The 27,380-nt window shown below is 43.4% G+C and overlaps 1 protein-coding gene across 2 annotated transcripts in view; it reads left to right on the forward strand.

Moving 5' to 3' along the window:
* The window catches only part of LOC113406891 (inhibitor of nuclear factor kappa-B kinase subunit alpha), a 75,172-nt gene that overhangs the window by 36,798 nt on the left and 10,994 nt on the right, over positions 1–27,380 (forward strand). For both annotated transcript variants that reach the window (XM_026653737.1, XM_026653736.2), the window contains 7 exons: positions 721–872; positions 5,602–5,663; positions 11,697–11,806; positions 15,654–15,703; positions 21,257–21,353; positions 22,133–22,280; positions 23,129–23,265. In XM_026653737.1, coding sequence (XP_026509522.1) covers positions 721–872; positions 5,602–5,663; positions 11,697–11,806; positions 15,654–15,703; positions 21,257–21,353; positions 22,133–22,280; positions 23,129–23,265 — 756 coding nt within the window. The remainder of the gene's footprint in view (positions 1–720; positions 873–5,601; positions 5,664–11,696; positions 11,807–15,653; positions 15,704–21,256; positions 21,354–22,132; positions 22,281–23,128; positions 23,266–27,380) is intronic.

Consider the following 27,380-nt stretch of genomic DNA (forward strand, 5'->3'; position numbering starts at 1 on the left):
TTTTTTTTTTTTTTTTTTTTTTTTTTTTTTTTGGTTTTGGCTGCTTGAGCCGGCCCTGAACACAAGTATCCTGTATGTTGGAAAATGGTAGCTGTAGAATTTTCAGTGGGGAAGACTGTACTTCAGATGTTCATAAGCCAGAAAAAGCTAAAAGGGGTTTTCAAAAATAATTCACCATATTCCAGGAACAGACAACAGATGATGATAAAGATAGTTTTTGCAAGTTTAACTATGATGGTTGCTCTGTGACCAATATAATAGTACTAATACAGATTGTTCAGAGTAGTTTGCATGTGCAGGGATAGATTGTCTTATTTATTATTGGTATTATGGTAGCACCAGGAGGCCCCAGCCATGAACATTCCCCTGTTTTGCTTGGTGTTGTACAAACACATACCCAGTCAGTCCCAGCCATGGAGAGCTCACTGTCTAAATAGCCAAGACAACTAAAATGGGGGAAAAGAGAGAATTATTCTCCTCATTTTACATATGGGGAACTGAGGCCCAGAGGGATTTAAGTGACTTGCCCAGGGTCACACACGGGGTTCGTGTCTCTGCTGGAAACCTTATGCTGAAAGGTCGTAAAAAATTCAGTGCCACTGATGCATTTCCTTTAGATGTTAGAATTCAGGTTCTCCATAGCAGTTCATTCTTTTTTACTAACTCACAGAATTCCGGTTGTATTAATTTTAACAGGCCCTGTTTGCAATTGTTGTTTAGGTTGAGTCTTCTTCGATATAACGCCAACTTAACCAAGATGAAAAACAATATGGTGTCCGCATCTCAGCAACTGAAAGCAAAGCTGGAATTCTTTCATCAGAGCATTCATCTTGATCTGGAGAGATACAGTGACCAGATGGCTTATGGAATATGTAAGTATTTTTGCAATAGTTGAAGGCCCCAATGAAGGTCATGGTGGGTAGACAGTTCCTGCTGCAGATAATTTGTAATGTAAAAGATACAGATAGAGGTTTGAGGATGAAGACTCTCATACAAGCAAATGAACTTATTGGGGGATCAGCACAGTTTTGTTAGTGTTTTGTATTTTTTTAACTGGGGACAGAGGTCAGGGGACCTAAGACCTGGAAGAAAACACAAAATCATCACTAATAAAGTTTGCAGATAGACAAGGTAGGTGAGTGATGTCTTTTATCGGACCTAATTCTGTTGGTGGACGGTACAAGCTTTTGTGTTACACAGAGCTCTTCTTCAGGTCTGGGCTCTCCAATCCTGAAGAACTCTGTAGTTCAAAAGTTTGTACCTTCCACCAACAGATTTTGGTCTGATACGAGACGTCACCTTCCTTGTGTTTCTCATATCTTGGGACCAATACTGCTGCAACACCACTGCAAACAAAGTTTGCAGATGACATACAGATTGAGCGAGTGGTAGATAATGAAGAGGAGGTTACTGATACGGAGTGATCTGGATCACTTTGTAAGCTGGGCACAGGCAAATAATATACATTTTAATATGGCTAAATGTATGCAGGGAGTCCTCGACTTACGACCCAATTCATTCCTCAGAATTACGTTGTAAGTCGAAACGTTGCAAGTTGAAGCCGCTTTTCCCATAGGTATAAAGGGGGGATTAATTCCTGAACCAAGGCTTGATACACTATTTTCACCACAAGAACCCAGATTTTTGTACTAAATTAATTATAGATGACTAACGTAGCAATGTCAATGTATTTATTTAGTAAACAGCATTCAAATAAACATATACAAATCACATATGCTTTGATTTCCCAGAACTTTTTGAAGGGCTCTTGGCTGGGGGCTTCTCTGCAGTCTTCTCTGCAATCTTAAAGAAAGTGTCCAAGGAAGTTTGGACACACGTTCTCCTCTTCTCCTTGTAAATTTCTCTGTAGCAGCTGTTACAATGAATGGAGCTGGAAGGGGGATCCTTGCAGTTGCTTGTCTGATTGGCTTCCAGGGCCAAGGTTGCTTGTTGCCGGGTAGCCTTGCCGCTTGTTTTTGATTGGCTGAGCCTGGGGCTGGGAGCCAATGAGAGAGCTTGAACAGTGAAATCAGTGATTGGCTGAGGCTCAGCATGTGATATGTGCTGTTCTCCCTGCCAGCTTTTGTCATAAGGGTGAAACAAGCGTCATAAGGGTGAAACGGGCAGTCAATTGAAAAGTGTCATAAGTGGTGTCCGACATAAGTCCGGCACTGTAAGTCCAAGGACTACTCGTACATCTAGGAACAAAGAATGTAGGCCATGCTTACGGGATGAGGGACTCTATCCTGGGAACCAGTGACTCTGAAAAAGATTTGGTGGGAGAGGTGGATAATCAGCTGAACATGAGTTCCCAGTGTGATGCTGTGGACACAAGGGCTAATGCGATCCTAGGATGTGTAAATGGACATCTTGAGTTGGAGTAGAGAAGATTTTAAGGCTATATTTGGCACTGGAATGCTGCATCCAGTTCTGGTGTCCGTGGTTCAAAGAAGGATGTTGAACAATTGGAGAGGGTTCAGAGACGAGCCCTGAGAATGATTTAAAAGCATTGAAAACATATCTTAGAGTGATAGACTCAAGGAGCATAATCTATTTTAACTTAACAAAAAGAAGGTTAAGGGGTGACTTGATTGCAGTTGCTAAGTACCTATACGGGGAACAAATACTTAATAATGAGGTCTTCAGTCTAGCAGAGAAAGGTATAACATGATCCAATGGCTGGAAGTTGAAGCTAGACAAATTCAGACTGGAAATAAGGTGTACATTTTTAATAGTGAGGGTAATTAACCATTGGAACTATTTACCCAAGGTTGTGGTGGATTCTCCATCACTATTTTTAAATCAAGATTCGATATTTTGCTAAAAGACAGGCTCTAAGAATTATTTTGGGAAGCTTCTATGGTCTGTGTTATACAGCAGGTCCAAGTAGATGATCACAATGATCCCTTCTGACCTTGGAATCTATGAATGGCAGAAGTGAGGGAGTTGGTGAGAATAAGGGAGTAGGAAAAGGAAGAAACAGAAGGACAGTCCCATTTCCGTGCACGCCTTGTCATGGTAGGGTTTTGTAGGCATCATGGTGGGCATGTCCTAAAGAGGGGTTTCTAGGAGATACGGGACGGGTGTGGCTCTATGAATTTAGTTATGGAATTTTCCTAGGTAGAAGAACTGTGGGAGGAGATGGCTGGTGGGGAGGGAAGTTGAGAATGTTGGCAGAGTGAAAGTGGGGTCAACATTGCAATAAACTAGTAGAGCAGCTAGGTAGGGCAGGACTAAGTTGTCAAGGACCTTAAAGGTGAAGACAAGATGACTGGTGCTTGATGCAAAGTGAAGGAAGAGCCAAGGGGTTAATGTGGTCAGTAACAAGCCAGAAAGGTGAATGTAGCATCAGCAATTTGATTAGATTTGAATAGGTAAGTCTGCCGTAATTGAGGCCAGAAAGGTTGCAGTAGTCAGAACGGGAAATGATGAAATCCTGGATGAGCATTTTGGTGGCATAAACAGAAGATAGGCTGTTACATATGGAGAAATAGCAAGATTTATACATGGTCGGTATGTGTAGCCATAGAAAGGGCTGAGTCAAAGAAATGCCACCTGAATGCCTGTTAGGATAGTCATGGTGTCAACAGATATGGGAGAAAGAAGGGAGAGAGGGCTTGAGGGAATGATTAAAAGATCAATTTTTCCATGTTGTGTTTAATCTGCGAACAGGACATAATCCATGAAGCGATATCAGAGACAGGATGAGATGCTGGGTTGGATGGAGGTAGATTTGTGAGTCATCAGCAATGACGGTGGTGGTTGAAGCCATGCTTGTTAGCTATGTGCACCTAGACAGGACATAGAGGGTGTCAATGATTGTGCCAATCAAGAGGGTGGGTAAAGAGCCTGCTATAGGAGCGGTCAGAGAAGCAGGAGGAGGACCCTGAGAGAATGGAGCTATGAAAGTCATTGGAAAAGAGTTAAAAAATTAGGGAGTGGTCAGTGGTGTAAGAAGCTATCCAAAGGTCGAGGAGGAAGACTGATATACGAGCCGTGAGATTTGGCCTGGAAGAGGTTGTTAGAGGTTTGGTGTGAGCAGCTTCCATGGAACAGAAAGGGTAAAAGCTGGATTGAAGAGTTAGTGTGAGAGGTGTGGGATCTTGGGTTCAGAAAGGCAGTTAAGTAAAGGACTACATTTTTTTTAAGATGGGGAGACTCATATTGGGAGGCGAACGAACCTGAAGTGAAGAGTGAGTTGAGGGGGTAGCGAGGAAGCTGTTCTAAGCATGCTCTGCTAGGCCTCCAAAAAATCTAGTTGCTATTGTGTTGAGCTGCCTTTATCTCAGTTCATTTCCTTCTCAAACCTCAGTTTGTACTTTCCGGAACCTGTTCTCTTAATCGTAATCCGTGGGGCTGTCAAGATGTGTGGCACATGTTCATTCCATGACCTGCCCTCCTTCCCCTGTAAATCAAAATCTATTCATTCTGGATTCTGGTGTGAAGGAACTGAAGGGGGATCAGGGCAGCTCTGCCTTTTATACTTTGGCCTGGGAGCAAAAGCATATGGAGGATGCAAGTGCCACCCTGATGGGTACTGCATTGGGAAAAAGTCTTTGACTTTAGAGTGTGCATGCCCAAAACGCCAAAGTGGAATGGATATGTGGAACACATCTTGAAGAACAACTTACAGAAGAGGTGAATAGCTATCTTTAAAAAATCTGCCACATATTCATTTCCTTCCCTGGAGTTCCTGCCCGTTCCAAAGTTTGAATTCACTGAATGAAGCAAGACTCCCTTGCCCCTTTGGCATAAAGTTTTTTACATTTGAAGCAATGGGCAATTGGCATTGTTGACAACTTTATACATAGTGCAGTTTTGCTGATCATTTCTCACTTTTGCCATTCTGGTGGCACATGTTGTTGTTTTTTCTGTTGGAAATCCATCTGTATATGTTCCCCATTACCATAGTATCTGAGTGCCTTGCTGTCTGTAATATATTTAGTCTCACAACAATCCTATGAGGTAGAAAAGTGCTGTTACCTGCATTTTAGATTCATAGATGTTAAGGCCAGAAGGGACTATTCTGATCATCTAGTCCTGACCTACTGTTTGGCACAGACCAGAGAACCTCATCCAATGATTCCTGCCTCAAGTTCATAACTTCTGGTTGAGCTATTTTTAATAGTGAGTGTGATTAAATGTAGTTACAACTGACATAGGGATGTGGTGAATTCTCCATCATTTGGAGTCTTAGAATCAAAATAGGATGTCTCTTTTTAAGAGACCTGCTCTAGCTCAACCAGAAGATATAAGTTTGATGCTGGAATGACAGGATGAAGTTCTTTGGCCTGTGTTATACAGGCCACGAAAATTTCCAAAAGTGGGAACCTAAAGTTATGAGATAAAGTTTATAGGCTTGATTTTCAAAAAGTGGCTGAACTCAAGATAACTGAAGCCATTGCAAGCTGTTTGGGTTCTCAGTATTCTTGAAGTTCAGGACACTTACTTAGGTGCCTAACTGTGGACTTCAGTGTGTTTCTTTAGGCACCCATTTTCTTAAATTTTTATCTGTATATGTATGCATTTATCTAGGTTCGTTTCCAATTCATTTGATATCTGTGCCTTTTTGTGTATTAATCAGACTTCATTTCTTTTAAGCCTCAGAAAAGATGCTCAAAGCCTGGAAGGAAATGGAAGTAAAGGCCATCCAGTGTGCTGAGGTATGGGAGTGAAAGAAGGATGCTTGATGTCTGGGGGAGGGGAACTTGGCAGGCCGAGATACTGATAATTTTTGCATTTGGGTCAGTTTCCCCTCTGAAGCTTTACTGAGGAATAACTTATGCAACCACAGGACCTGTGTATGGTGTAGAAAACTCAAGGGATTCCCTCAGGCAATTATAGCATTTTTAAAGGAACTGAATCATTGAGTCTGACAGATGAAATACATTCACTTACATAAATGTTAAATCATGACTTATTAAACTTAAGCTATAGTGTGTGTCATAGCTGAAGCAGTTGTTCAAGATGCCTCATGTACTGAGCGAAGTAGCAATAACAAAATTACTGTTTCAGCCAGAGAATCTTCCTCAAGAAACAATCCAACTGTCACCATGTTGTTCAAATGTAACAATTTTTCTCCATTCTACTCTTTCCATTGTCATCTTAGGCCTGGTCTACACTAGGACTTTAATTCGGATTTAGCTGCCTTAATCCGAATTAACCCTTCACCCGTCCACACTACAGAGCCAGTTAATTCGAATTAAAGGGCCCTTTAAATCGATTTCTGTACTCCACCTCGACGAACGGAGTAGAGCCTAAATCGATTTTGTTAATTCGAATTAGGGTTAGTGTGGACGCACACCACCGAATTACTGTGTTTAAGTTAATGGGGTAGTGTGGCCGCACACCACCGAATTAATGTGGTTTAAAACCGAATTAAGGTGCTTAGTGTGGCCGCGCACAATCGAATTTATACAACCTGTTTCCCAAATTCGAATTATCTAAATTCGGATTAATCCTGTAGTGTAGACATACCCTTAGAGTCCATATTAGAGAAACAAGATCATAGAAAACTATTATTCATTTCTAGAGTGAGGTGATTCGGGAGTAAATGAGATTTTGTAGTTGTTCCCACTCCCACCCCTCACACAGATATTTTTGGTTTACCAAGCTTGACAGGGAACCAGTCACTTAACATTTTACCACTTTATTTTAAACTTGTCTTGACATCAGAGTAATTGAAATACCTAAACCATCCACTTTGACATTTTCTTTATAAAGCTCACTTCTCATTATGGAAGCATCTCTTATGATGCGGTTCGTAGCTTCCAAGGCCAGAAGGGACAACTGTGATCATCTAGTCTGACCTCCTGTGTAACACAGGCCACAGGACTTCCCTGAATTAACTCCTGCTTGAACTAGAGCATCTCTTTTAGAAAAATATCTAATCTTGATTTTAAAATTTCTGGAGATGGCAAATCCACCACAACCCTTGGTAAGTGTCACGGATCCCCAGGTTTGGTGCTACATCCTTAGCTTTTGAACAGTCTCTTGGAGAACCCCCTTAGTATGCCAGACCCTCGAGGGGTCTCATTCTTCCTTCAAGGAAGACAATGCAGACTCACTGCATCCTTAATTGGAGGCTCCAGCATTCCTGCTTCACACCATGAATTCTGGTCAGCAAGTCCAACTGAGAAAGACTCCTGGTAGAGACTTGTACACTTCAGGGACTAATGCACCCTAGCCAGTATTTCCAATGACACCCTAAACAGTGTTTTCAAAACATAGTAGGATTTATTAGAGACGCGGTGGGTGAAGTAATATATATATTTTTTTTTTTTTTTCTCAGTCCAGTAAAAGATATTACCTTACCTACCTTATCTCTCTAATATCCTGGGACCGACATGGCTACAACTACATGGCATACAACAATGTAGGATTTATTAGTCAATTGGAACACCGTGTTGGAAGTCCTTAGATTAGCAAAGAGAAATAAAGGTTAAAGCACAGTCCATTCAGGTCAGCCTAGAACATTTTCACCAGCTGAGCCTAAATTTACTTATGGCCAGTTTATCGCCCTTTGCTCTTATGCTAACATAGTCCTTTAACTTAAATAGCTCTTCTCCCTCCCTGGTGTTTATTCCCCTCATGTGTTTATAGAGAGCAATTAGATCCCTTCCCAGCCTTCATTTTGCTAGGCTAAGAAAGCCAACCTCTTTGTCTCCTCTCATAAGAGAGCCTCTCCATTCCCCTGATCATCCTCACAGCCTTAAACTGCACCTCTTGCAGTTTTAATTCATCTTTCTTGAACATGGGTGACCAGAAATGTATACAATATTCCAGATTCCTTGTATAATGGTATTAATACTTCCCTATCTCTGCTGGAAATGCATCATCTTATACATCCTAGGATCGCCTTTATCTTTTTCATGGCCTTGGTACATTTGTGGCTTATAGTCATCTTGTGATCAATACACCCAGGTCTTTCTCCTCTGTCATTTTCAACTATGAGCTCCCAGTTTATAGCAGAAATTCTTGTTTTTAGCCCCTAAGTACATGACCTTGCACGCTGTAGTATAACACGTCATCCCATTTCTATTAATCCAGTCCTCTAGGTTATTCAGTTCTTACTGGATAATATTTCATTCCTCCGCTGTGTTGATGCCTCCCAACTTTGTGTCGTCAGTGAATTTCATTAGTACATTCCTACTTTTTGTCCCCAGATCACTAATTAAAATATTAAATAAGAACTGTCCCAAGACTGATAGTTGGGAGACTCCACTAATACTTCCCTCCAGGCACAACCCATTGTCATATCCCTTTTAGCCAGTTCATATTCTCGAATTCAACTAATAATTTCCCATGTGGAACTGTATCAAATGCTTTACTTGAAATCCAGGTAGATTTGATTGACTGTATTTTCCTGGTCTAGACAATCATTTATCTTATCTAAGAAAGATATCTGGTTAGTCTGGTGTGATCTGCCTTTTGTAAACCCATGTTTCATTTTGTCCTATTTTCCATTTACCTCCATGTCTTTAATTAATCCTTTCATTAAAGTTTTTTCCAAAGTCTTGCATGCTATTGAAATCATAGAATCATAGAATATCAGGGCTGGAAGGGACCTCAGGAGGTCATCTAGTCCAACCCCCTGCTCAAAGCAGGACCAATTCCAAGTAAATCATCCCAGCCAGGGCTTTGTCAAGCCTGACCTTAAAAACCTCTAAGGAAGGAGATTCCACCACCTCCCTAGGTAACCCATTCCAATTCTTCACCACCCTCCTAGTGAAAAAGTTTTTCCTAATATCCAACCTAAACCTCCCCCACTGCAACTTGAGACCATTACTCCTTGTTCTGTCATCTGGTACCACTGAGAACAGTGTAGATCCATCCTCTTTGGAAACCCCTTTCAGGTAGTTGAAAGCAGCTATCAAATTCCCCCCCCCCCGCCCAATTCTTCTCTTCTGCAGACTAAACAATCCCAGTTCCCTCAGCCTCTCCTCATAAGTCGTGTGCTCCAGCCCCCTAATCATTTTTGTTGCCCTCCGCTGGACTCTTTCCAGTTTTTCCACATCCTTCTTGTAGTGTGGGGCCCAAAACTGGACACACTACTCCAGATGAGGCCTCACCAGTGTCGAATAGAGGGGAATGACTAATAGGTCTATAGTTACTTGGAACCTTTTTTCCTTTTCTTAAACTACTTTTGATATTCTCCAGTCTATATGGTACTACTATCAATTTACTAGATTTATTAAAAATCCTTGCTGCTTAATTTGTAATGTCGTGTCCCAATTGCTCCAATATTCTGGGATGGAGATTATCCAGTTCCTCCACTTTGAATTTAAAGATGTTAAGTTTTTAAATCAAGATTGGATAGCTCTTTCTAGAAGATAAGCTCCAGCTCAACTACAAGATGTGGGTTTAATGCAGGTCTGTTTTCAGGTCTGTGTTGTGCAGGAGCTCAGACTGGATGATCTAATGGTCCCTTCTAGCCTTAACATCTATGAAACCTTTACTCCACCACAGTGTTGTTTTTTTGCCTTGGAATTCTACTGTTTTTTCCCAAAAACAATGAAGCATCACTTCATGTGTTCTAGTAGTAGTTGTGGGCCAGTCAGATAAATATATTGAAGCTGCTTTTACATAGTGCATTCAGATGGTGGAGGTGATTCCTATATTAGTGTTGCCTAACACTTTGCATTTTATTTTTTTAAATAAAGTGTGTCTTGTGGAAGTGGGATGTTATATAGAGTCCCGTCCCTTTCCACAAATTGCTCAACCTTTTTTTCTAGCAGGGGCCAGTTAGGAAAGGCTCAGTTTAAAGGCTTTAGGATTGGTCATCCATAATCCTGTTCCTCTGGGTAGGGGAGTTTAAGGTCCTACCTCTGATTTTTCTGGATGTCCATGAGATGCGGAGGATTCCCTCTTGATCGTTGTGCTTGCATGAAACAGGAAATGTGTACTTGTTGCTGCTGCCAGCAAACTATCTAAATTATGGTCTTTACTACAGCTTCCCCTGTTGACCATTCTTTGTTCAAGTGTCCAGGATGATTAGAAAATGCTACATCTAGTGTTTGCTCTGGTTCTGACTCAAGGAGGATGCTGATGTGTTTCCTTGGTGTTTTTTCCCCACCAGCCTAGGTATGCTATTGCAATGTCCAGTGTCTGGGTCCCGGCAGATTTAGTTTGATGACTTGGACCTCGAGGTCCATCTCCCAGAGTAATTGGTAGATATTATCTTCTCTGTCTATAGCTAGTACTGGAAGTCTTCTAATCATTGCACTCTCAGGATAGCTTTAATGCTAAGTTAGCATCTAACAGAACTTGTCTTTGGGTCATATTGGGTGGCTTGACTAATAGGGCTTAGTCTCAGCACTCTGTTACATGTTCCTGCCTTGAGCACCCTGAAGATGGAGCAGTGCTTTGATCCAAGTGCTGCCTCCACCTGGATTCTTTTCTTAAGAATTAAGAAGTTAAGGTTGTCTTGTCAAACTCCACTTGTTTCTCTTAGAAGGATAAGTGACATTTTTATTTTGTCCTCAGGGTTTTTTCACCCAGAGTACTTCTTGGAACTACTTCCAGGTTTCTTGAACTAGTATAGTTGCTCTGTATCATCTCTGTCAGGGGACAAGTTTCCTTTCTTATGGCCTTAACTTCATGTATTTCCAAGGAAACAGATGCAATCACCTGGATGTCAGCAGAACAATCCAATTCCATTTGATTAGGACACAGGACCCATCTGGAATTCAGATACCTAATTCATATCCTTGCTGGCAAAATCAAAGATCTAAAAGATTCAAAATCTACCATCTCCTGATGACTCCGTTCAGCTATCTTAAAAGCATTAGGAAAAAAATCTGAACATTTACAAATCTCAGAGCATGGTCAACTCAGTTTGATTCCACAACCTGGGTAGAAAGAAATAGAACCTCTTATGAGAAGAATTGCAGATCTCTGGCAATCAAAGTGTACATTGATCAGATGCAAGGAGATACAACATCTTCTTCCAATGCTGTCTTTGGTCAGAGTCCTTCAGTCTGCCATTCTCCCTACATGTGTCTCCTCATCTCATCCTGGTCTCTTTTATACCCCCCACTTGGGGATTAACAATATGTTAACCTATCAATCATGACTCCAGACTAGTAGATTCCTTCTACGTGTGAGAACAGACCATTTGGACTTACCACAAGTTTGTCTTCTCTTAACAGAGGGATCACTACAGTGGCATTTTCCTATTCAGGTACATAGTTTATCTATTTATAGCTTTTTAAGTTTTCAAGTTCTGGAAGCATCTCAACTTGGACTGTAATACAGTTCCACAGCTTATATATAGGAGCAGTTTCAGCACCAAAATTGAGACTATCTGCTGATTCTGGCTGTGGTTAACCCAACAATGCTGACTCTAGAGGAATCCTTTGTTATAAGAAGATATGTTTGCTGTTTGTTCGTATTGTCTGTGTCTATCCAAGGTTGTTGAGGGTATTGTACATTGTGTGGAAATTGGTCTGAAATCCGTAGAACTATAGCAGCAACTAGTTGATTTAGTGAATGATTATTGTCCCTCAATAACAGCAAGACTCGCACTTTCAGAATGTTGTTAATTCCACTCAGGTTCACTTGTCTATTGAACAAAGTAACTTGGAGAATCTTTTTGTTGATTTTTATGTATTTCTGCTCCTGAAATTGCTTAATACATGGACTATCACTTTCCAGTAAAAACTTGAGATCTATGGCGAGTTATTTTTTTTCATTAGGCTGGAGATATTGGATACCTAGACGAACAGATTATGGCTCTGCACACAGAGATTGTGGAACTGCAGAGGAGTCCATATGCAAGGCGCCAGGGAGATGTCATGGAGAGTCTGTAAGGAAAAGAGCTATTCTCTCATACTTGTTGAAATCATTTTACATTGTAACAGGTTTTTTTATATATACTTCCCCCCCCCCCCCCCACACTTACTTTCATCTCTTCAAAATGGAGAATTTAAATAAATTATATATATATATATATATAATTTTGAAGAGGTGAAAGTAAGTGTGTGTGTGTGTGTGTGTGTGTGTGTGTGTGTGTGTGTGGAGGGGGGGAAGTAAGTGTGTGTGTGTTTTTCCTTCAGTGCTTTAGAATTATATACCCAGACTCTTTGAAAACTGGGTACTTGAGAGAGCTAAGGTTTTTCTTGCTTTGTTCTCAGCCCAAAGAGGGAAGTAAACTTCATTGAGCCATTATTGTGTGAAAATGACAATATTTTCTCAAACATTATTAAGTGTTTCAGATGTGGTTTTGGAGCAATAATAACATTTAAAAAAAAACCTTGAAAATGGTTAGTTATATTCCATTTACAGCCTGCTTTAAAAGAACATTGGGGTTGCAAAGTGCAGCACTCAAGTTAGGAAGTGCCAAAGTAAAGTTTGCACATGCAGTCTTAACTTTGTCCCTTTGTGCATATGTGTAACTATATAGCCTATAGTTACTGGATCTGTTATTTCCAAAGAAACTCTATTCTATACTGTGCTCAGTGAATGTGTGCTAACTGAGGTAGGTGTCTTCCTGATCTCTGCTTTATTCACTGTGCATCCCTGAATGATTCCCTACACACTGTCCATCCTGGCCATTCTGGGGCCATATCTGGTCTAAGTTACACTGCTGTCAATTCAGAGTAAGTGGACACATTTCAGTATATTTACTTTGGAGTGAAAGCAGCCAACGGGGGCAGGATGAGGGGTGCTGGATACTCACTGATAATGGTAGTGGGTCCAACTAGCTTGGTGTGCAGTCTCCAGCAGTGCCACAGGCCTGATCAAGGCTTCAGCCTACTGCCTGATGTGCTGATGAGTAATTTGTATTGTGAAATTGCTGGCTTGGAATTGGGGTTCAGAGTGAGTGGAGTAAGCCTACTAGAAACAGATAAGGAAAAAGTGTGCTGCTGAGTATGTAACCAATTATCACGTAAACAACAGATAGGCAGAGGGCAGGAAGAAATGTCCCTTCCCTTCCTGAGTAAGTGAATGTTTAGAGCCAGGAAATGAGAAGAAAGGATGATCTTGTGGCTAAAGCACTGGACAGAGGCACAGGAGATCTCATTTTTCCCCCCAGCTGTGTTAGATTCCCTGTATGACTTTGGGCAAGTCACTGAACTGCTGAATCTCAGGCTTCCCCATCTGTTAAATGGGGATAATAATCTTTTCCTCCTCCTACACTGTGTCTATTGACATTGTGAGGCCTTCGGGGTAGGGACTGTCTATACCCAGCACAAAGGGGCCCCAGTTTTGGCTAGGGCCTTTGGGCACTCCCGTAATACAAATGCTTTTCCCGGTGGTAACTGTAAAATAGGACTTGCCTCAGTGAGAGACCTAGATCTACAGGACCCTTGTCCCAGTTACTGTGTGCCATCCAATCCAACTGGAAGTGACAGCATGTGATCTTGTACCAAAGGTGGCAAATGCTGCTCTAAAGTACTGTCCTTTTTAGCTGAGTGTTTCATATTAGCACCCGTCACCATAGTGTCACAGCGCTTCCATAGGAACAGCCTTTCTTGGCAATTCCTAAAGTCCAAATCTCTGTCACCAGCAGCAACTTCACCCCTCAGTAACAGAGGGATATAAGCTGCTCACAATGTCTGAAAACATACCAAACCAGGTTACTTCTTCAGTTGCAGGGGGATTGCATATCAGGTTCTACTATACCCCTTCCTTGTTGGGGAGTGAGGAGCAAACGGGGTGCCTGGTCCTTTGGTGAGTGAGGGATGAGGGGAGTAAGGAGCAGGCTGAGTGCCTGGCCCTTCAGAGGTTGGGGGTCATAGGGAGTGAAGAGCAGGCTGGGTGCCTGGCCTCTTGGCGGTTGGGGGCTGGCAGGGGTGAGAAGCAGACTGGGGTATGATGGGGTGGGGATTTTCTCTCCATCCTTGTCTCAGATTTTCTCTCCTCTGTGTATTTATTTTTCAAGCACCAGTGCACACCAAGAAGCACCGGACTGGGATTAGGGCACAAGAGAGACTGCTGGATCTTCAGACCTGTTTGCACAGCATCTAAAACTTAATTGAGGGAGTTGAATGCTATTAAGCTCTCCTCCCCCTACATTACAGGTGCAGTGTAGTGGTCTGCTGTCTGGCTTGGGGGTGCCAAAAGGAAGGTGTCTCTTAGCTATTCCCAGTACTCTGAAAGCTCAGGTGCATTATCATGGTGTCGTTTTTGACCATGCTCTATTCATGTGTTGGATGTGGTTTTCAGCTATGCACATTTGCATAGGTTTTGTCCTCATTTAACTCATGATGAACTGGCAATGGCTGCATAAGCCCTTGTGATCTTGAGAAATCAGCTGTTGTAATTCCCTCTTGTGGGGCTACCACCAAGGCTGATGCACCACTTGCAGCTCGTTCAGATTCAGTCACATGACAGCTTGCAAGTTTGAGCTGTTGGGAGCATATTCAGCCTGCATTGTGTTCTTTACATTAGCTGCCTGTTAAGTGGCAGATTCAGTCAGTTATCTTTTCTGGTTTATAAAGTTCTGAATGGGACTGGCCCTGGTTATATTTAAGATTCCCTCCTTGAGCCTCTATCTAATGGAATTTTGCTCTCCCACACCACCTGGTGCTTAGGGGTTCTACCATCATGCCTGAAGTAGGCCTGCGGTCGAGCCTTGGCTGTGGCCATGTGGAACTCCCTCCTTCCTGAAATCTGTCCATTTCATCTTCCCACTCAAAAAACACCAAAACTTGTTTTTTTCAGAGGTGTTTTTAAATTACTCCTGCTGTTGCTGCTGTTCTGTTGGTTTTTTTTCTTACTGTTTTTGTTTACCCACCCTGTCTAATTTTGTTGAGGTTGGGGTATTTTCTGGTAGTTAACAAGAAAATGCTGTTATGGTTGCTCAGCAACCCCAGCATTTTTGTGGAGGAGGGTGCTCTATACATATATTATTATTGGGACAAAGCACAGGACATTTGACTGGAATATGTGATTCCCTTGAAACTCCTCTGGGGGTGAGTAAGGGTGGTTGGGCGGGCTGGCCAGCCAGGGAATGGGAGGTTCCAGGTTTATGAATGGTCTGGGTGATGGGAGAAACTAGTCAGTATAATCTTTCACAGCAGAACTTTTTGAAATAGGAAAGTGAGGATTTGTCACGGAGTTGGAAGCTTCCACATGTAGCTGCTTTTGAGTTATTTGAGTTATGCCGAGTAGCAAAACTTACTTTAAAGGGAGAAAGAAATGTACCTTTTTAGTGCTCTCTTCCTCATACTCTTCCCAAATGTCCACTATGGAACTGAGAGCAAGCAAGTAAATGTGAGTGCAAATGGGGAATTTGTCAGGCAGTTATACAGAAGAAAAGCTAACAAAGTTACTAAATCAAACCTTCAATGTTTAAATGTTATATGGGAACAAAATCCTGGTAGATTTTATAGAAATAATAAATAATATCTTCAAAATAATTGAAGAAAGCATAGAATTAATGCCATTTAGTCTGAATATCCACAAGGTAAATACAGAATCATGAAGAAAAGGGGACAGCTTTCTAGGAAATGTGGACTTCTATCATGGAATGAATTGACATGGATTCCTAATGTTGAAGAGGCAGGGTATCTATTAGTAACATTTAAAAATGAGCTCCATCTTAATAAAAACTTGAATATGAAGTCTTTTTACTCTTGAATATTACAGATGATCAGTTTCTTCTGTGTGTGTGAATACATGTATGAAGTGATTTCTTCTTTTTGCAGTGAACAAAAAGCCATAGAACTATACAAGCAATTAAAACCAAGACCTCCAGGTATGGAACAGGTTTATTCTATGACCTACATAAAACTCAAACCCTGCAAGTAATCTTTGCTTTCAACAGTAAGATCAGATTTTTTACATTATCATTTGCAGCATGGCAGAGGGAATGCTGGGCAGGGAGGGGTGGAGATACACTTAGAGTGTTGGGGTGGGGAAGATCTCAAGGTTTTGGTGGGAGCTGAGGGGAGTGGTTTGATGATGTGCATGTCCAAAGACATAGGTGGTGAGTGGAGAAAATGTCGGCAATGTCTGTGAGTTGTGTAAATAACATCATATATAAATTTCACTACCAAAAAATTATATGGCCCGTAAAACGTAACTTGTTTAGTGATCCTTTTCATTACACCTTCTTTTATATAGTGTCAGAACTGCCACACCCCTTCAGTTTGGCCTGGCCCTGACCAGGTGGGTCTGGGGTAGAGGAGGTAGGTGTCATGACGTATAAATCAGTCCGGTGTTACATAGCATCAGCTATAGGGTAAAAAGTGTTAGGATTCTGGTCTTGTGGTTTAAGGCTTAATTGCTCCAGGGCTATGCATGCTGTTAACCCTTCTCAGTCAGTTATTAAGATGTTTAGAAAATCATGTAGGTCACCAACCCAGCCTTGTTGCTTAGCTCTTATCTTAGTGTGGGATGGTGCCGTCAAAACCTTCTGTGTTACTTACAGAGCTTTCAGTTTGTCAGGTCACTGTCACTGGCCAAACCCAAGCAGACACACAGATGAGAGGGGAGAGAGGAAGAACAGACGCTCTAATGTGACCGTGGTGCCTTGATGGGCCACACTGAGAATGTTTCACTCAGGGCAGACTGCAAGAAATAGGACAGACAATCTCCCAAACTGGTGGTTTATTCTATAATAAGCCCTGGTCTACTCTAGGGGCGGGGTCAACCTAAGGTACGCAACTTCAGCTACAGCGTATCTTAGGTCGACTTACCTGGCGGTGAGGACGGCAGCGAGTCAACCGCTGCTGCTCCCCTGTTGACTCTGCTTCCGCCTCTCGCGAGCTGGAGTTCCGGAGTCGACGGGGAGCGCGTTCGGGGATCGATTTAGCTGCATCTAGACGAGACGCGATAAATCGATCCCTGATAGATTGAGCGAGTAGTGAAGACCTGCCCTTAGATTCACCAAGCCAGTAACAAAATAGCTTCTGAAGTAGCGCGCTGGTTTACAAGAAGCCAGATACAGCCCCCGTTAGGCATTCCAGCCTTTGGCTCCCATCTAGACATCCAAGTCTAAAATAGTGAGGGGTTACTGAAAACGTTATTCACCATATTTAGGCCCCTACCAAATTCATGGTCCATTTTTGCAAATTTCATGGTCATATTTAAAAAATCTTGAATTTTATGGTTTCAGATATTTAAATCTTAAGTTTCACGGTGTTGTAACAAAACATTAATTTGTATTTAAAAATGGCAAAATATAAACATGTGAAGTCCTTGAGATTCAGCGTTTCTCAAACTGGGGTCCGGACCCAAAAGGGGATCACAAGGCTATTGTGGGGGTGGGTCACGGTATTGCCACCCTTACTTCTGTGCTACTGCTGGTGACAGCGCTGCCTTCAGAATTCGGCACCTGGCCAACAGCTGCTGCTCTCCAGCCATTCAGCTGGGAAGGCAGCACAGAAGTAAGGGTGGCAATACCGTTTTTCACAGCTGTGAATTTAATAGGTCTCTAACCATACTTAAAGTTTTACCAATCCCAAAGGATCAGATACATTGCCCACCAGGTCAATGAATATTTCAGATCTTACCCAAATGCATGCTTACAACCAATCCTTCTTAACTAAATCTAAGTTTTATTAATAAAAGGAAAGAAAGAAGAGAGATATATGGTTAAGAGATCAATATACATACAAATGTGTGTAAAGTTCTTAGGCCAGCTTTGTAGTCGAGATGGTGAGGCTGCTGATTTGTAAAAGTCTTTCTGGATATAAAAGGTTACAGTCCAATAGGTAGTCTAGGTATAGAGTCTGTTCAAGTTCTTCCATGAGAATTTCAGGGTAAACCTGGAGACCTCAGTCTTATGGATTAGAACTTCCCTGTTAAAGTTTAAGCAGACCTGAGATGAAAAGGATCAGGCCTAAAGTTTCCTTTATAGTTGAAGCAGGCAGGGCACTGACAGGTAACTCTACCACCTGGGCTTTGAGAAAAGTGAGCTGACAGTTTGTGATCTGTATTCAGTGGGTCCTTTCACAGACAATACTTCTAGTAACAGCCATTCATAAACAGTTCATAGGTGGTTTACTATGTGGAATTACAAGCTTTGAGAAGAGATGAGGACAATAATAATTTTATACCACCAGTCCCATCTAAATGATGATATCCCCTTTTGATCTCTGAGTCAATAGAATACAGTAATGAAGCATTATAAGATAGGAACAGGATTTAGCAACTATATGCGTATTAGATCACATTGTTAGATTTCTACTGGAATGCAGGCAGACATATTTAGCACTTACTCTTTGATTCTCTAACCATACAGGCAGAAAGGTTAGATATTCTAGTCTACCTAACATGGCTTTGATAACTATCTACAAGGAATGGCCCTGAGCGTTACAGACACAGAGAGGGGAGAGGAAGAACAAACGTTCTTTTTGTGAATTGGTGATGGGGGTGGTAGTTACTGTGAGCCTTCTGCTGGAGTCACACCTCTTCCCCTGAGTAGGGGAGTCCTGGCCCTGGTTAGAAGGTTGGGCTGGAGCTGGTGGATGAAGTTTCTCCCTGTGCCAAGAGCCACTAGGACAATGTCAGGGGAGCAGGCAAAAGCCACACCTTGGTCTGGTTAGGTAACCCTGAGAAACACCATGGCCTGAGGCTGACGGGGCTCCAGGCTTTGTAGAACCAGGACTTGATGCAGAAAGCAAAAGTCAGATATGGAACAAACAAAACAACCAAAAAGCAGTTGAGCCACACCCTGTCCCTCCATTTACCCTAAATGTTATGCTTTAGTTCATGGAAACTGATCAGTCGTCCTCCCAGAGCTTCCCAGAGGTGTTTTTAACCCATGCGTATGGAATTATTGAGCAAGATCATCATGATGGACACTGCTGTCTTAAAACCACACCAAGAGCTCAGCTTTTGTAACAGTGTCCTATATGGTGGAGGTGGTCCTACTGCAGTAGTACCTAGAGTTCCCAGTCAGGAATGAGGGCCCCATTGTGCTGATCACTTGACAAATAGAAAAAACAGAGGCAGCTTTTGCCCCCCGAGAAGCTCACACTCTAGTAGAAGGAGATGGAACAGATGGATAAACAGTCAAGTCCTTCTTAGCATTGTTCTGGTTCAGTGATTTTTTGGCTTTTTCTCAAAGGTCTAGAAAAATAGCTCATAGGCCTTAAATCCATTAGTCTCTCTGTGGTAACCAGTCCTTTGTCTGATTCCACTCCCATGACCTAGTCAAATGTATGTCTGCACCAGCTCTAATCAAGCTAGCATGCAAAAAATAAGTGTAGCCATGGCTCCATAAGTGATGGGAGGGGCTAGGCACCTGTGTATATACCTATGGCTTAGACAGGCACATACTCAGATGGCTAGCTGCCCCACCACCACTTACACCTATGCTTCTATTTTTATCTCTCTAGCTAAATGAGAGCTAGCACAGATATGCCTCTGAATTGGAAGTTACACCTCTAGTTCAAAAATTAGATGGACTTTTAGGGAGTGCTGTGGTGAAGGCCTGGAGTGGGAGTGCTGTGGGAATTGTCCCAACTTGTGCACATTTACACACTTTATTCACTAGTTTGTTACATTTATTATTTTGGAGGTTTGCAAACATTTATCAAGTGTTTCCTGTTTACTTAATAATTGTATCCTGGGCTAAACAAACTCTCAAAAAGGAAGTCCAAGTCATGTTAGTCCCAGGTTTCCATTATTACTGCATTGATGAGTGTCAAGTTAGTGCTACACTGAAATGCTCCCTCTACCTTTTGATTCATGCACTCTTATGGGTATTCTTCTATGCCCAATGTCCTTACAATTCCTCATTCTCATGCCCACAATAAACATGGTCACCTTCTGGCATCTTCCCTACTTTGCCATTGCATCTAACATTCTTAATCATGCCCTCTGCTCCTCCTTCCCCACTTTTTAAATTACACTGGCTGGTGTGATGGTGGGGAGGGTGGCAGAAATTCAAATGGTCCTGAATATTGTGGCTAGGATATTATAAGGGCAGTCAGAGGCGGGATTTTTGCATAGTTGTGTGATGGGTAAACAGCTGAAGTCATTATGGAAATTAGTGCTCCGGCAGAGTGCCTGGAATTGTATAGTGTGTGGAGAGATGGGTGATTAGTGTCAGCTCCCCTGTGCTCTGATTGGCTCATGATTGATGTGTAGTATAACTGCGTGCACTGGAGAAGGGTTTTTGATTTAGTAGACTTAACCCCCTTCTTTTTTAATCAGGTCATAAATGATCTGGGAAAAGGGCAAAATTTGCAGATACAAAACTACTTAAGATTGTTAAATCCCAAGCAGACTGTGAAGAGCTACAAAAGGATATCTCAAAACTGGGTGACTGGGCAACAAAATAGCAGATGAAATTCAGTGTTTATAAATGCAAAGTAATGCACATTGGAAAACATAATCCCAACTATACATCTAAAATGATGGGGTCTAAATTAGCTGTTGCCACTCAAGAAAGAGATCTTGGAGTCATTGTGGATAGTTCTCTGAAAACATCCACTCAATGTGCAGCAGCAGTCAAAAAAGCAAATGATGTTGGGAATCATTAAGAAAAAGGGATAGATCATAAGACAGAAAATATCATATTGCCTCTATATAAATCCATGATACACCCACATCTTGAATACTGTGTGCAGATGTGGTCACCCCATCTCAAAAAAGATGTATTAGAATTGGAAAAGGTTCACAAAAAGGCAACAAAAATGATTAGGGGTATGGAACGGCTTCCATATGAAGAGAGATTAATAAGACTGGGACTTTTCATCTTGGAAAAGAGACGACTAAGGAGGGATATGATAGAGGTCTATAAAATCATGACTAGTGTGGAGAAAGTAAATAAGGAAGGGTTATTTACTCCTTCTCATAACACAAGAACTAGGGGTCACCAAATGAAATTAATAGGCAGCAGGTTTAAAACGAACAAAAGGAAGTATTTTTTTCGCACAGTCAACCTGTGGAACTACTTGCCAGAGGATGTTGTGAAAGCCAAGACTATAACAGGGTTCAAAAAAGAACTAGATACGTTCATGGATGAAAGGTCCATCAATGGCTATTAGCCAGGAAGGGCAGGGATGGTGTGTCTAGCCTGTTTGCCAGAAGCTGGGACTGGGTGATGGGATGAATCACTTGATGATTACCTGTTAATTCCCTCTGGGGCACCTAGTATGGGCCACTGTCGGAAGACAGGATACTGGGCTAGATGGACCTTTGGTCTGACCCCGTATGGCCATTCCTGTATTCTTATGTAGGTCTCTATTTCTTTGGCAGAGCTTGTTAGGAGAACTCCTTCTTTGACTTGTGGGTTTGTGTCTGAAATGTTTGCTGAGGAACACTCTGCTAACCAGACAATTGGTGTCCCTTCCAGATCACGCCTACAGTGACAGCACTGACATGGTGAAGATTATCGTGCAGACTGTGCAGAGCCAGGATCGAGTTCTCAAGGAGCTCTTTGGACACCTTAGGTACCAGAAGAGCTTTCCTTTCTGGAGGAAAACAGAGACAAGATGCAGCTTCCGTCATTCTGGGCTGGGGACCTTTTAACATACTAATTCTGTTGAGCAGAGAGAGCCCTTGCATTCATATTCCAAGAGCAAAAACTTCATTCAGAGACAATTCAGATTGCTGAAGGGCACATTCCCATCACTGTCCCTAAACCTTCAAAGCTAGTAAAGGGGAAGATCTGTCTCAAACCTTGCTATACATCCCCCTCAAATTATCTGTTGTCAGTGGGGCACTGCAGCCCCCGCACCAAGAATTGCTTTCCCCTTCAAGGACATGCAGACACTCTATACTCGCATTCATCTGACTCATACTGTAACACAACCCCTTAACAATTTCCCTAAAAGCATTTCACATCTCCTCTGGGAACCTTCCCTCAAGTGAGTTCCATGTACATATGTGACTGTTGCTGAGGTGGAGGGGTCCATGGCAGGAGGTGTCTTTGTGAAGAAAGACTAAAATACAGAAAATTCTAAGTCCTGAAGCCTTCTTGCATTGAACTTTTTGTGCTGTGTACCTTGATCATTAGACCCGAAGGCTTCCAGGAGCCACCATGGTCCCAAAGAATCTTTCAGTTGTGCATCTGTGCCTTCAGCTATCAATGTAAATGCTGAGGGACAAGTACATGTTTACCCAGTTTTTCCTTAAATAGCAAGATGTAAAATCAGTGCAGCACATTGACTCTGCTAAAGCCTGTGCCCCACTGAATGGAAAAGTGATTGTGATTTCTCCTTTGTTACAGCAAGCTGTTAGGCTGTAAGCAGAAGATTATTGATTTGCTTCCAAAGATTGAAGTGGCTCTGAATAACATCAAGGAGGCTGACAGCTCGGTGATGCAGATGCAGGGAAAAAGGCAGAGGGAGATCTGGCATTTGCTGAAAATTGCTTGTGTAAGTGACTTTAGGATTGAAGTCCCTAAACGCTAACAATAACCTCTTTAGCCAGGCAGTGTGTGACCTGTCAGATCTGTGATGGTTGGTAAAGTGTTGTGGAAGGTTTGAAGTACTATGTGCTGAGTATATACAGGAATTGTTCTGTGACTTATGCATGCTGTGTATTATTTGTTACAGTGGCACTTAGAGGCCCCAACCAGAATCAGGGCCCTGTTTTGCTGGGTGCTGCACAGACACACAGAGACAGACAGATAGTCGCTACCCTGAAGAACTTAGTCTGAATAGCCAAAACAAGGAAAAAGCCTGCTGTGGAGTAGCACATCTGCTTCCTACATTGCTGCTGTTGTGCTGGGGAAGCAACGACAGACGGTGTGGCTGGAGCACCAGTCATATCAGTTTGAGTCTGTCTCTGCTCCCCCAGGCTACCCCCTCAGGTCCTGGGGAAGTGCAAGCTTTGCATCTCCTGGCCACTTGCCAGTTCAGTTCTGAAACCATATACAGCTCTCCCCAGCCAGGAGGATTACTATAGTGCATGGCCTTGGGAGGGCGAATGCCATAGGTGACTTCAGCTTAAAATATACAGTATGTGCAATTTGGGTGAGTTACTGTGGATGTAACAACCTTAAACACTGGCAATTCATCGCCCTCTGGGACTTCAATTTGTTGCCTTGATGTTTCATTGCCATAGCTTCTGCATTAATATATATTTATCTTGAATGATGCTTATAATGCACTAATCTCGGGTCTCTTGGCTTGTATACATAGTGTAAACCCAAATGAAGCAGGACTAAAATCTGTGTCCATCCACTGAATATGTGCAATGAAAATAATTGTTTTTATTCTAGACTCAGAGTTCTGCTCGATCTCTTGTGAGTTCCAGCATCGAAAGTGCAGCCACCTCTTCAACTGCTACATGGCTCCCTCCAAACTCCTCTGGCAACATACCCCATCCCCTATCTTCTATGACAGCTCCTAGAGATGGGTAAGAGCCAAGGAGGGGAGGTTAAGACCAGTCTCCTTCTTTTCTGAAGAGTATACCTATTTTATATGCAAGAGCTCTGAAAGCTTGCCCTCCCTCACTGAGTTGTAGTGTAGATAGGCTCCAACTGTGATACATTAGGACGTTGGACTTCTTGAAAAGCACACAGCTTGTGTGCTGCCTGGTACGTTTTGCTAGAGTAACTGTGACTTTAGAGATACCATTGTGATGGCCATGGTGTAAGAACCAGAATAGAATAAGGCTGGCCTATGAAACACTGTGAACCACAATCCGCCCTCTCTTCTTGCCCAAGTCCTCTTGTTGGCTGCCTGGCCTATTGTTAATCCTGATTAAAGCTGGCCGCATTTGGTGTCCATTGCAGCTGCAGTAGCCTGAATCTTCTTCAGTTCACGTGGACTCTGATTGTTCAGTTTCTCTTGACTGATCTGGAGCTGGGGTCACTGAGGTTGCCTGGGCTCAGGGCAGCAATTAGCCTGTGATCTTGAGCTCCCATTCAGTTGAGTGTTGGTGCCTTTTCCGAGTATGTGGAAGGACAGAGTCCTAATAGGTCTCGTATGTTACGACCATACTGAATATCAGAATCAGAAACTGGGCTGAAGTCTTGTTCTTTTATGAAACTTGCTGGCCCTGATTGCTGCTCTTGTGATGCTATGGGGGTTCAACCAGACTAGTAAGGGGTTCTGGCACTGCCTGCTGCTGTGCTGCTTTGGCTTAGAGCCCACATAGCAGCAACCTACTCAGTGCACAGTGATCTCACCCTGGTTTTCACCAGCCTGGTTACTCCTTGCAGGGGGACACCAACAGCTCTTTCAATTCTGAGTCTCCCCAAAACAGTGTCCAGTCGCTCTCGGATACCCAGAAGTTGTATGTGCTGCCCCCAAAGAGACAGAACACGCACCAACCTGTTCGTTTAGCTGAGGACTTCACCCTTCAGTTTAGTACACAGCACTGAGATGGTTTTATAGTAAAACAAGAGCAAGTTCTATAACAAAGAACACATTTAAGTGATAAGTAAGAATAGAAGACATAGATGTGGTTATAAGTAAAACAAAACATGCTTTCTAGTGACTAAAACTTAACTTCAGCAAGTTCCCAGAGACTCAACCCACTTGGCTAAAGGATCCACCTTTTTCAGATTACCAGAGCTCTAGCCTGTTTTGTCTGCCCAGTGGTGGATGCCAAAATGGCTTTATGCTTCTGCTTGTATTTCCCAAAGTCTGTTGTCCATTTCAAGAGCTAGGAAGGCTTCCTGGAGTGCGGGCTCCATCCTCTATCATGATAGCTAAGTGGTCTTCCCCTTCACTCATTTAGCTTGATGGCTTTGTTAACTTTATATGTAGATGTACTTTTCCTCTGAGCTATTACCTGGCTCAATTTACCCTGGAGACGCAGGAAAGCGGGTGAAATGACATTTCTTTGTCTAGGACAGGCTGGATTTATGCACTCCTTGCAAAACACCTTCTTCCAGCACACATCTATCATTCTTTATACACCACCTGTTACATACATCGTGAGAGAATATTAAAGACCAGCATGTTACTGATTTGCGTACCTTACATGATGCCTTGTAGTTAAAGATTATGACAACACTGTGTTGAGGCAATGAATGTCAGGCCTGATGTGAGTTATGGTTTGGTATGCCCTCTGCCAGTTGGCGTTGAGGGACTTCCTGGGTCGCACCTAACAGCTGTAAAAGTTGTTGGCTTAGCTCAGAGCAGTGTGCTTCTTTGCAGGCACTTTACAATGCCGAGAGCATATCTTTAAAAGTGGGTAGCTGCTCTGTCCTATTTGTTGAGTCTGTGGTTGGATCTGGTGCACCTGCTTTCTCACCAGAACTAGCTTTTTCTTTACTTTAACTAATTTATGTTCAATGAATCTAGTCAAGTTGTATACTGGCAGAGGAAAAGCAATGGTGCACCTCAGAGTTACTCTTAGGGCACTGGAAGTTGGATTAGGAATCTCTTAAGTCTGTGTTAAAAAGATTCGTGTGATGTCATTCACACTAGAGCGCAGGACAAGTTATTTTCTGTGTTTGGGACATGGCTACTCACTGAGTGGTGCAGACTTTGTCTGCTTGCCCCATTTGGAATAAGAGAGAAGAATATATTGGCACCAGATATCACCATCTTCATTCTGTCTTCAGAGTGAAGATGCTTGCTAGCAGTCATACAAGTTGCCCAGCACTGACATCTGCTCTGTCTGAAGCATCATGAAAGAGAATAAATCAAAGGGCAGTTCACAGAGTTAAAGGCCGGTGGGGGCTCGCTCGGTGGCTGGAGCCTCAGAAGGACCATCGGCCTCCCTCTCCAGACGTCTGAGGAAGGAGTCGGTGGGACATACATCCTTGGCACTGTGCCTGGAGACTGACCAGGTGGTGGACCCTCCGGTGCCGGTGGACACCCAAGTACTGCGCCGGCCTCCTCGACCTCCCCGTATGAGGCGATTACGGCCCTGTCTCCCTCCGTTCTGCAAGAGCACTTTAGGGCCCACCAGGAACTCTGAAAAAGGGTGGCATCAAGCCTCCACCTCCAAGCAGAGGAGATGGAGGAGCCCTTGGACTCCCTGTTTAACATGCTGTCCTCCTCGGCACCGGGCAGGGTGGCCTTGCCTTTCCATGAAGGAGTGGCAAAAATTTCAAATGCCCTGTGGCAAACACCAGCCTCATTGGCCCCCATCTCCAAGAGAGTGGAACGCAAGTATTTTGTACCCGCCAAGGGGCATGAATACTTATACACCCACCCTGCTCCTAACTCCCTGGTGGTCGAGTTAGTCAACCACAGGGAGCGGCAAGGCCAGCCAGCCCCTACCCCGAAAAATAAAGATTCGCGGAGGCTGAACTCTTTTGGAAGGAAAATTTATTCGTCCTCGAGCTTATAGTTACGGGTGGTGAACCACAAAGCTCTCCTGGGCCGGTATGAGTTCAATCTGTGGGGCTCCCTGCCCAAGTTCAAGGACTTCTTCCAGGAGCGCGACAGGAAGGAGTTCAAAGCGTTGGTGGAGGAGGGTACAGCGGCTGCCAGGGCAACCCTGCGGGTAGCTTCAGATGCAGCGGCCACGGCCACGTGGTCCATGGCCTTAGCAGTGTCAATGAGAAGGGCATTGTGGCTCCTGCTCTCTGGACTGTCCAGCAAGGCGCAGACCTCCCTGCAGGACCTCCCGTTTGACGGCAAAGCTCTGTTTGCGGAACAAATGGATACAAAGCTGCATGGCCTGAAAGACTCCCGCACGACTCTCCAAACTCTGGGTCTCTATGTTCCGGCTCCAGCTAAACCTAAGTTCAAGCTGCAGCAGACTCCCACTCAGGCCAACCACCCAAAATATGAGACCGCTTATAAGAAGTCGTGGGACTATAAGAGGCACCCACAGAGGCAGTCTTGCCCTGCCCCCCAGCCTGGGTCCTCAAAGGGCAAGCAAGCAAGGGAAAGGCGGTTTTGACAGGACACCCAGGGGCGCCGTGCCAGTTCTCATCAGGGATCCACCCCCAATAAAGCTTCCCTTCTCCAATCAGTTGTGTGCTTTCTTCCTAGAGTGGTTGCGGCTGACCTCGGACCAGTGGGTCCTCAACACCATCTCCCGGGGCTACAGCCTCCAGTTTACTTCCTCTCTGCCCAACCACCCCCCGTCCCTCCTGGAGAACCCCTCGCACGGGGCCCTGCTTGAGCAGGAGGTGGGGTGGCTCCTGGGCTTAGGAGTGGTGGAAGCGGTACCCGGGGAGTTAAAAGGCAAGGGGTACTTCTCCCGAAGGCCAAAGGGGGGCTCAGGCCCATCTTGGACCTGCGAGGCCTAAACCAGTACATGGTGAAGCTCAAGTTCCGCATGATTTCCCTGGCCTCCATCATTCCCTCCCTGGATCCCGGGGACTGGTACGCCACCCTTGATGTGCAGGACGTGTACTTCCACATTCATATATTCGAGGGGGCACAGATGCTTCCTTCATTTTATGGTGGGGCAGGAACACTACCAATTTACGGTTCTCCCATTTGGCCTGTCCACTGCCCCCAGGGTATTCATGAAATGTATCAAGTATCAGAGGGGTAGCCGTGTTAGTCCGGATCTGTAAAAAAACAACAGAGTCCTGTGGCACCTTTAAGACTAAC

The sequence above is a fragment of the Terrapene carolina genome, unplaced genomic scaffold (assembly GCF_002925995.2).
Source record: "Terrapene carolina triunguis isolate 2854851 unplaced genomic scaffold, T_m_triunguis-2.0 Scaffold148, whole genome shotgun sequence".
Taxonomy (NCBI): Eukaryota; Metazoa; Chordata; order Testudines; family Emydidae; genus Terrapene; species Terrapene triunguis.